At 35.8% G+C, this 10,857-nt stretch overlaps 2 protein-coding genes across 12 annotated transcripts in view; one reads left to right on the top strand and one right to left on the bottom strand.

The window, feature by feature from the left end:
* Positions 1 to 13: 13 nt before the first annotated feature.
* On the top strand, positions 14 to 1,472 carry insl5a (insulin-like 5a). The gene is made up of 2 exons (XM_056751181.1): positions 14 to 239; positions 1,327 to 1,472. Exons 1-2 carry the CDS (start codon positions 44 to 46, stop codon positions 1,470 to 1,472), a joined length of 342 nt encoding a protein of 113 aa, XP_056607159.1. The 5' UTR covers positions 14 to 43.
* A 1,018-nt stretch (positions 1,473 to 2,490) lies between these two features.
* Positions 2,491 to 10,857, bottom strand: part of sgip1a (SH3GL interacting endocytic adaptor 1a) — a 58,125-nt gene continuing 49,758 nt past the window's right edge. For 7 of the 11 annotated variants that reach the window (XM_056749844.1, XM_056749843.1, XM_056749846.1 and 4 more), the window contains 8 exons: positions 9,399 to 9,458; positions 7,570 to 7,681; positions 7,055 to 7,210; positions 6,454 to 6,586; positions 5,339 to 5,541; positions 4,881 to 4,945; positions 4,573 to 4,737; positions 2,491 to 4,470 (listed from right to left, as the gene is read on the bottom strand). In XM_056749844.1, the coding sequence (XP_056605822.1) occupies positions 4,448 to 4,470; positions 4,573 to 4,737; positions 4,881 to 4,945; positions 5,339 to 5,541; positions 6,454 to 6,586; positions 7,055 to 7,210; positions 7,570 to 7,681; positions 9,399 to 9,458 (917 nt within the window). In that variant the 3' untranslated portion in view covers positions 2,491 to 4,447. The remainder of the gene's footprint in view (positions 4,471 to 4,572; positions 4,738 to 4,880; positions 4,946 to 5,338; positions 5,542 to 6,453; positions 6,587 to 7,054; positions 7,211 to 7,569; positions 7,682 to 9,398; positions 9,459 to 10,857) is intronic. The other 4 variants (XM_056749850.1, XM_056749851.1, XM_056749845.1 and 1 more) reach the window with 3 other exon arrangements.

Raw genomic sequence — 10,857 nt, 5'->3', positions numbered from 1 at the left:
GAAAACCTGAGGGTAGAATAGGAGTGAGTTCATTCAAGCCACGATGAAAATGCTGCATGCTCCAACGTTGTTGCTGCCAGTTCTGCTGCTGTGGGCTGTGTGTAGCGTGTCTCATGTGCAGGCGGAGGTAAAGACCGTCAAGCTGTGTGGCCGAGAGTTCATCCGGGCGGTCGTCTACACCTGTGGGGGTTCTAGGTGGAGGAGGTTGAGCAGTCCGCAGGATATGGAAGAAGAGTCAAGTGAGTTCTACCGTTATATAAATACATGCTATTGTTGTGGTTATTGTAGGTGTCATTTCCGAAAAAGAAAAATATGTATTTGCATAAGATTGACTTTATATATTAGGAATTTATTATCATTTATTCACAGCATAGAAGCATTTTCATTACTTTTATGTACAGGTTTTAATGTATTAATGTATTTAAAAGTATACCATTTATAATGATTTTAAAATATTGTTTATTCATGTTCAATTTATGTTCATGTAAAAGCATAGTGCTATTTACAGTAACAGTACAGTTACAGTAATATGTTACCATCTAGGTGAATATGATTTGTCTTTCATGTGAATTAAAAAACAATTATTGGGGTATTTTACACAGAAATAAAATATATTATTTTTAATAATAATAAAAAATTACATAAAAAATACTACTACTGCTATAATAATACCCATTATACCAATAAATGAAACAATAATTATTATAATTATTCTTATTGTGCAAAAAATGTTCAGAATAGTTTTTGAGCATAAAATAAGGATTTTCTCTATATATATATAAATGTATTATCTGTAAAAATACTGCCCTGTTATCTCCGACTACTAATGAATATAAAAAAAAGGTAATGCATGATGTTTTCTGTGTAATTGCTGATAATTGTTTGATTTAAGACAGATCCAAGTGTCTCTTCCTCTTTCTCAAGCCTGCTGATATTTTACAGAACACTGCTTTAATTGTATTACATTCTGTTATCATTGCGCTCAAGTCTTCTCCAGTCAACAGATAAACAACGTCTGGTGGTATTACATTCCCATTAGACTCAAACACTAGTTGAGTTAAAACAGAGAACTCCGATGTCCTATTCATGGGTCTGCAAACATGTAATTTATCAAGTGTTATTACAAAAAAACAACAGTATCTTGTTATAACATATAACTGATTTAAAATGGGACAAAAGTCATTTAAATCAACGAAAAAATATATAACAGCCTTTCCATGGAAAGTTTAAATGCTTTGCACAGTTTCACAATGTTGCTAGTGCTAGATTGTGATGTATAACATAATTGTATAAATGATGACGTATACTTGTGTGTTTGACATGCAGGGCTTTTCAATGGAGATCCGAGCAGTACTGAAGATCTTAGTGAGGCTGTGGGATCTGACCTGACCAGACGAGACATAAATAATGTAATGACAAACATCTGCTGTCAGGTTGGCTGTAAGAAGAGTGACCTTTCGTTTCTCTGCTGAGGACTGCCTTTCCATTTTTATATGTGTGTTTTCTTTCACATTCAGTTCCGTATTCATAAAATGTGATTAGGAAGGCTTCTCTATACAGTGTACAGTGTTTTAATTCATGTGATATGACAGTTGATAGAGATTACGTGTTTACATCATGTTTTATAGCCTAACCACTCTGTTTTTAAAGTGATGTTGCAATGTGAAAAGCAGCAATCAAGCCTTTTAATGTGTAGAAGTGTTTGTATTTCGCAAACTTTGTCAATAAATATTGTAGCATATGCAAATATTGTTTCTTTTCTTGCTGTTTATGCTTTACACATAAAGGTTTTAATGCACATGAGTTAACACGAACAAACAATCACACCGCATTTATTGTTCTTTGTTAATGTTAATTTCTACTTAATCAGACACAATTTTATCATATCGCTGCTGTCCTTCTGAAACCTCGTATCTCTATATTTCCTGATTTTAATTTTTTGTCATAAATCATTATTATTAGTCACCCTTTATGTATTCCACTTGGATTTGCAAATATCTAACCAATAAAAAGTGTTAGTCAACACAGTTTTTAATTATTTTTAAAGTACTGTGAATTTGGACATCTGAGGTTTCAGAAGGACGTGACTATATGCAACAACAGAATTTATAACAATGACTTATGAATTAACATGAATAGTGAACAACAGGCCCTACTGATAATTATTCACAAAACAATATTATCTATATATATTTTTTATATTGACAATTTATAATATAACTAAACGTAAAGTCTATTTTAATATCAATATAATTTAAATATGTTATTAGAAACCCTATTGAGAAATAATTTAATTATACGTTCATGATATCTAATTCATTAACAATAATTTTTTAATAATCATTTTTAAATAAGTGTGTCAGGTGCCTCATTTTGTGCAGATTTTGGAAATTTCCAAGTTATATCACAATATTTCGCTCTGACCCCCAATTTTACAACGAAGAGTTTTGTAGAAATATCAAAAACATAAATCACACATTGCATACAGTATACTCAGGCTTATATATTTTATTGTTTTGGAAAGAGCAAAGTAATCTCGGTGTCTCAGATCTTTAACATTATTTGTACAAACACAGCTTGCACATGTTGATGGGAAGAGATGATCTACGGTTACCAGACAAGCATGTACACACACACACACACACCCTCACAAACTCTCACTCTCACAGATACATATCTTCACACTAATGCATTCGCAAACAGTTTTCTCACTTCTTCTGAGCATCCGACTGACGTTTCACTTTAACCATGTAGACGTACTGATTATACACTACACAAATGTGAATTCATAGGATTTTTTCTTCGATTTAACTCAGTGCAATAAAAACCCTTTAGTGGTCAGAAAATATGTGACACAACCGCTCATTCGAAAACATGAAATGCAAATGGGAACAAACCTATGAATCACGAAGCACCAGTATTCTCTCCAAGCCATCACAACATCTACACACAGTCAAAGATCCATGTAACCAACATTTTTGTTCTTGACATTAAACATCAGAGCATCTGGGAAGTTAAACAGTAACACAGTGTTTTTTTCTTTTCTTTTTTCCACAAGAAATTCACTTTATTCATAAGTTTAAACATTTAAAAAATATGCAGCTTACTATTTTTCTCTTAAAGGACGATTCTGGATATACACATAACGAAAGGGGGAAAAAGCGATTTGGTCATTTAACCACTCGAAAACCTCGTCATCTCACAGAGACCGTTACCATTTGCAAAATAAGGCGCAGGGTTGACTGGATGCGGGCTCATGCTTGGGCTTCGGGGTGCTATGGGGGGGAGAGTCTGAATCCAAACACATGTGCGTGAATTTCAAAAGAATTCAAGCTGACAATCCAGTTTCAACTAATAGTGCTGCTATACATAACACTGTAATAACATTAAGCTTGATGCATCTACAGTATCCCGCTTCTGTTTCTCTTTTAAATGTTTCCCCACCCCATATATAGCTTTGTTTTCTGTTGCACGAGTTAAAAAATTAGATCTGAAATAAATTTAAAAATTATACCTCAGCAATATACTGTACACAGTTTTACCAACTACACAAATAACCAAAAGTCCTAAATTGTGATGCCATTCAAAGTCTATTCATATACAGTTTAACTTTTTTACAACGATGAATAAATAAAAATAGAATGATGTCATGTACTCTGAGGCTATATAACAATACAAGAAAACACTGAACGGCTTTCAAGATATATATTATTAATTTAAAATGACATTTCGTGTTTAGGAAAATTGTTTTGGGGTGTCTATTGCAAGCAGGAAACTTGAGGCTATCTACAAATTCCGACAAAGTAAAATTTCTATTTTTTTCCAAATAATAAATCACACCTGAATGTACGAATTAAATGTGAAATTCCTGAAGTAAATTTGTATGACTAATGAACCATGAACAAAACCAAATCAGGTGCAGACGTCATACTACATGCAATAATATAGCGCCATCTAGTGGCAGAGAGGCTCATCTCTCTGACAGCATGTTCAGGCAGAGTCAGCTTCTTTTTTCAACCAGGTTGACTTTTTCTACCTTGTTTTAAAACTGTGAAACCTTAGACAAATCTAATGCATAGAGTAATAAAAACAATACATTTTTAGTACCACATTTGGATAGGGATACAGAGAATTCAGGTTCAGTTAGGCACAGCCAACGACACATTGGACAGAAAAGAGGCTAAACCTTACAAACAAACCCAGGCTGTTTAACTGCTGTATACGGATGTGAGTACAGTTCACGGATATAAAGAAGTACATCCTAAAACGGTCCACAATTTTATAATGCAACTCATTTAATACTGCTGGAGTGTGGGAGGTCCACCTGTGTTGTACATCTATAAAGGTTTATCCATTAGGTCAAGTACGGTTCAGGGTCGTGATCTGTCCTGTGTTCTTAATATTCGTAATTGGTCCAAAATATGCAGACTTGAATGGATCATGTTGTTCAGATGTCTGCCAGGTATTTTCCTGAGAAATGTAAATACAAAAATCTCCATTAGTTTCCATTATTTGTAAGGTTTTACGGAAAAAAAACTGATCGCAGAAATCAGCTTAATGCATTGAAATTACCTGCTGCAAATCTCTTCTTGATGAGAGAAAAGCGATATCCAAGGCCAACTAGCTCAATGTCACAGCCTGATAGAGTGCTGCCCTCGCTGGTGAACTGCACAACCACTGGGGCGGGTTTACTGGGACCCTCGGTAAGCTGGAAGCGAGCCAGTAGAGATCCCACTCCTTGGGACGGACAAGAAAAAAGTAAACAGAAATAAATGAGAAACTGAAATTGATATGTTAAGAGTAATAAAATTGCGAAACATTTTATAGAAAAGCTTAAAGATGCAGTTTATACAATGTTCTACAGGGATCGTGAATCTCACCACCGTTTTCGGACTTTTGTGAAATATCTGGAATTTTCCACAAGATTCTCTGCTGCTCTGCATTCCTGTAAAAAAAATATAGAAAACTGAGATAAACTAACAAAAGAAATCACAATAATCATCAAAATATCCAGAATTATGGCCCGGGTTAACCAGACACCCACAAATGTTAAAGGAGTAGAAAGTTTAGTTTTCAGGTATAATTTATAATCATAATTTCAATTTTTGAACATATCAATTTTCTTAAAAAAATTAAAAATAAGATACAGCCTCCAATTGGAGCCTCCAAACCAGAGCCCTTGTGGGCCTATAATCCACATGCCAAACTCACACATTTTAGACTTCTACAATTTAGGATTTTAACATCAGATCAAGTGCAAGCCCATTTTTCACTACACCTAACTAGAGTTCATTAGACATACAGTTGTTAGAAAGGAGTCCCATCATTGATCTCTCACCAGGCAGCTGGGGGAAGCACAGCCTGTAGTTTGCTGACTCCTCCATCCACTGGGATGAGAAACTGAACATTGTTGAGAGCTACAGGAGTGGTCATGGCCCCACCGTTGTATTTGTAGTCTATCCTCAGATCAGTGCTGGTGGGTTCACACTTCCAGCTCACTGCCAGATTCAGAGGCGTGGACTGTAGACCTTTGGGTAACACCTGATGCACACAGACAGAAAGACACATGTGAGGACAAATCTAGAATCACTTGTAGTAACTCTCAGCATGTGAGTTGTGAACATAGACTTTATAAAATATGGATGTAGTGTCTGTGACGTCACCCATAGGTTTTTGAATAGTATAATTTTAGCCTAAAGTAGGTGGAGATGGTCGTTTCCATCTTGGCATCGTGCGCCACTCCCGGATAATCGAAAATGGGCAAAGAGACAGGACGTGGGTGGAGCTGACGTGCCTGGTTGCTGAAACAAACCACGCCCGTCAACCTCAAGGTATTGGCGGTTGACATTTAAACGTTTAGAGCGGTTTACAGCTTACTCTTGAGGTAAACACAAAAGTTAATTTGAAACTACACAAAAAATTTGCATGTGACAGCTAAATGGACACCTGTCACTCAAGTGGGCACGCCCTTAATGATCCAGTTAATTAAATCTTAATATAATCTAAACGGATGAGTTATAAAAGATTTCACCCCCCCCCACAATTGTCATGTAGGGCAAATTACCTATATAGACCAAAATAATTTTGTACCAGGCTGTAAACATGTTTTTTAGGCTGTAAAGTTGGCCATTTTAACATCGGCTCAATGAGATTCTACTCTTTTTTGGAGCCAGCCTCTAGCGGCAAATCGATGAATAGTTATACATAAACAATGCTAAATGAAAAGAGAATGCGACTAATCATATAATCATGCATACAGTAATCTGAAGAGAAAAATAAGTGCATAAGGATACTTATTAACTTTTCAAATGGAGAATAAAGCACTTTTATCCTTTATATATATATATATATATATACACGTGTTGGTATTTTGGCATTTAATTGTAGATACCCTCATTTTCATTAAAATGAAACACCATGCATATAAACAAAATGTTAATTTGACGTTCTAACCTGATACTTCAGCATGTCAACATTGTAGTATGTTGCTTGTGGTTTCTGCTCAGCCACCTTCTTTAAATGTGTCATCAGGTTTGGCATGTTCACCCAGAACTCTTTTGAGTTTGGATTGGACTGTGTCGTGTCACTGTGGGACATATGAAAGGGCATTCAATATTTAGATCAAGCTTGACTGTATTACCACATAAACAACAAAATGTCAAATGTTTCTGTAAGATACCGCCCCCTAGTGAATACTGAACATCACTCATACCACACTCAACAACGCTCATATTGAGATGTGATAAGTCAAGAAACTGAAGTAGATTTGCTTTTAACTCCATTCTTGGTAATTACTTTCTTTATCAAATGCATATTATTCAGTCATCAGTGTATAATGATTGCATACATAGTTCAAATTTTACTCGTGCATGTAGTTCCTACATCGACTTCAATTCTACTCGCTTTATATCAGCTTTTTTGTTATAAAACATTTCTGCTTTTTCCTTCACATAAGCCATATCAATCATTGATGTGATTCCCAAATTGCAGATTTTAATATAGCTTAAAGTTTGTGAAAGTTGGACTGGGGCGGGTGGGAGATGAAAGTTATTACCAGCACAGTAACTGGGGGTTAGGGAGGACGTGCTCCAGGCGACTGTAGTTGTTTATGCTGAAGGTTAGCACAGCAGGTGAGGTGTTATTTGCAAAATGCCGAGTGATGCCCGCCGGGAAGGACAACACCATCTCTCCTGTGATCTTCACCACACACCTTAGAAATCAACATTATGAAACCTAATGAGTTTGGTCAGTGTGGAAAAACATCGCAACTATTGTAACAGGAGATATTTTAAATATTTTAACAGGGTGAAAGAAAGAAATGGAAAGAAAAGCGTAGATAAAAAAGGTTAAATAGAGCATTTTATGTTTGAATCAACAGGTTACTGCGAATACTTCACTTTGCTTTCTGGAACACTTGTTTCTGATTGGTCAATCAGTCATTATAGGGAAATAAATCAATTCAGGAGGATAATTTCCCCATGAGGTTTTGCTTGTCATTATGACCAGTAAAATTGACCTTATTTTATAAAAAAATTTATTAAAGGAGTTTTGTAAAGATAGTATACGTACTTATTAGGATCAGCTCCTTTGAAGAAAGCGCTCACAGTCTCTGTGAAAGCTGCGGCCACAGGTAGTGTGTCCTGTGCCCCCATTGTAAGAGGACTAGGCCCTCGAGAGCAGCCTGAGAGAACACAAACACACGTTTATAGACCAAACTGTCATTCACTAAGCAATTGAGAGAGATTCAATAGAGGCGAAAAGATAGAGGAAGAGTGATAAAGAATGAGAGAAACGGAAACAAACAAAACACCTCATAGATTATGAGAGAAAGGAGAAAGTCAACAGCTGACGAAACTCTTGTTTCTTTAGTTCACGGATTCAGACCTTAGAAGTAGCACAATACTTTCTCCAAATGAACACTGTTTCTGCTAACATGGCCACTTGAGTTTTTTTTTATCTCAGAGTTTTATAGGCCAGAGGTGATTAGATGCCTTTTGAAGAATACGTAAAAAATGCTAAAGTGGCAAATTGTTAAATTTGGATTATTCAAAGTGATTTACACAACACTATTGAATATAGAGCGTGACCTCAAGTCAAAGCTTTTTTATTCTATTACACGGGTGTCAGTTTGTCAATCATTGGGTGATGGAGAGAAAAATTGTGATGGTGGAGCGGGAAGGGTTCTACAGATGCTGGTTGTGATGTTATGTATGTATATGGCAAATGCTTTTCTTGTGAATATAACATGTTAAAACTACGATATCAACAAATCATTTGGTTTCATTTCTCAGCACTTTTTTTAGATTTGATGCAATACTAAATTCTCTTACACAATATTTTAAAGGAATAATTATTAATTTGCATAAATGAATTTTGTATGCGCCAATAAAAAATGTGATCTTCATCTCCCATCTTTGACTTATGTCTGGATGTTATACTGTAGATTTATAAATAAATGAATACAGTACACTGAAAAAAAATGTAAATTCACAACATTTTAATAACAATTTTATTTTGAAGGTTGGTGTGAAATAACATTATAAAAATGCAATTTTACTTTACCATAAACATAATTTTACTTTTTCTGGCACCCCAGCTGTTGTTACTGTTTTTTAATTGGATTTTTTTACAGTGTAGCAAATTAACATTATGCATGATGTTGGTCTAGACCAGAGGTAACATTTTCACTTAGTGTACATAAGTTCTGCTCTAACTTAATTTTTATTAAGAAATATCAGCTTTATATTTGTGAATATAAATCAGAAGTGTGGAAATATTTGGTAAGTTTATTCAAATATTTTGGGACATCATCAGTCATGTTTTTTGACAATTCTAACATTTACATGGCATAAAAATAATAAAAATAAATGCAACATTCAAAAAGCTCACAAACCGCAAATTGAGATTCATCACTTGAGGATGAAATACATGTATTTACTGTAATGCAAGTTAATAGTGGACAAACTGGAGTGGACAAAACTGTCCATGGTAATGATGCCTATGCTTCTTTTATGTCTAAAGCTGCGAATTTTGTATGCAGTTGTATTATAAGATCAACAAAGGACACGTGTAAAATAAGAAACAAATGATCATAAACAGCATGCAGCTTCAAGCTGAAAAACTGTTATGATCCACAACTGAAGACAAGATGAAGATCAAAGCAGATGAACCACCAAACCACAAGAACAAGATGAAGATGAAGGTGAAAAATACGATGACCCTTAAAGAAAAGAAAAGCTGCCAATGAAAGCAACTGCGTGCCAAACCAGATATAAAGAGCAAAGCAGATGTTGTGTAGAAAAGCATACAATGAAGATGTGAACGCATGAGAGAAAGGGGGAGTCAGATGAGACTTGAGCGTACACGCGCTACGTCCTCAGACATAAACCTTAACTTACCTTCAAAGGTTAAATAAAACTTGCCTCGGTCAAACCATACGAGGGAGGGCTGGTCTGTCTCTGTTTGGAGGGAGGGGGGTATAAGGTTGGGGTCGGGAAGGAGAAGGGGAAGAGAAGGACAGTAGCGTGAGTCACACACAGGTCCATCATACAGCACGGTGAAGGGGGCGGGGTCGGAGGTCAAAGATGTGATCACAAAACACTTCATATGGGCATGACTATGACGTGAGACACATCTATGTGTTGCACAGCACATGGAACAATTTAAAACACGTACAAAAACACACTAACCATTTTAACATTTTTGCTAGCTTTAGTTATTGTAGCATTATTAAGAAGCAGTTTAGCAAAAATAGATTTTTGTGTAAAATCAAAACAAGTCTTACAACACCAAAGTTGAGTTTCAGGAACTGCCTACATTAAATACAAGGGAACCTCTGTCCGACCTTAGATTATACACTTGTGAACATAACTTGACCAAAGTTAAGTTAAATCGACCAATCATATTCAAGCTACATCTAAAATAAAGCCTAAATCAGTCATCTAGAGATTATTTGACAATACAAATATTTGATCAAAACTAACAATATTAGCCTTAAAAATCGCAAATTTGCATTGCAAAAAGCACATACATTTTATTTCTTCATACAGCATATGTATGGAAGGTGCTAGGCTGCAGTAGGGATGATGGACAACAGAGGGCAGTATTGAGAGAGACACTAGGAGTAAACAAGTTCTTTTCACCATTTTTTTTAAGCAATGATAAAAGGAAGGAAAAAGCACTAGACAACAGAAATAAAGTAACAACGAGGATAATGAATGAAGAAAATGCAAGTCACATGAGTAGACATCTCGATGTGTTCGCTTGGCTGATAAATTGATGTTCTGGATTGTACGAATGAATAAAATACAAAGTTGTGTTTTCCACCTATATTACGTGGCACTAAAATGTGACCTTTGTAACATGACTAATGTGCTGTGTTAGATATGCTTTTATCAGGTGTGATGTCTGAGTGCTCTCCACTCAAACTAGCGAGGTGCCGAGCATACTGATCAGTACTGCCACCACTTGGGCCCAATTCCAGACCTCACTTCAAACACTAAAAGCCTGTGTGTGTGTGTGATCTTTTCAAGTGGGATGGTGGCACTCTGTCACACAGTCCGCAGCCACACTGATGCTTTTTGGGGACTGAAAGACTCTCCTGTTCCTGGTTCTTGATGTGAAGATGTAAGATGTGGGATGCTGGGCCTGTGATACTGGTGGAGCCCAATCTCCTAGATGCATGAGCTTAGCAAAAAAAGTATCTTAACTCATTCGCCGCCAGCCTCTTTAAAAAAAAGTTGCCAGCCTACCCCAGCGGTTTTTAACATTTTCAACCAACTTTAATGTCTCACAGTAAATTTTCAGTAAATAATATATGGACAAACAATATGTCAAATGAACAGAGTCTCAGCTTCA

The sequence above is a fragment of the Triplophysa dalaica genome, chromosome 6, assembly GCF_015846415.1.
Source record: "Triplophysa dalaica isolate WHDGS20190420 chromosome 6, ASM1584641v1, whole genome shotgun sequence".
Taxonomy (NCBI): domain Eukaryota; kingdom Metazoa; phylum Chordata; class Actinopteri; order Cypriniformes; family Nemacheilidae; genus Triplophysa; species Triplophysa dalaica.
Note: the sequence above shows the minus strand (reverse complement) of the source record. Positions and strands in the feature narration are given on the sequence as shown.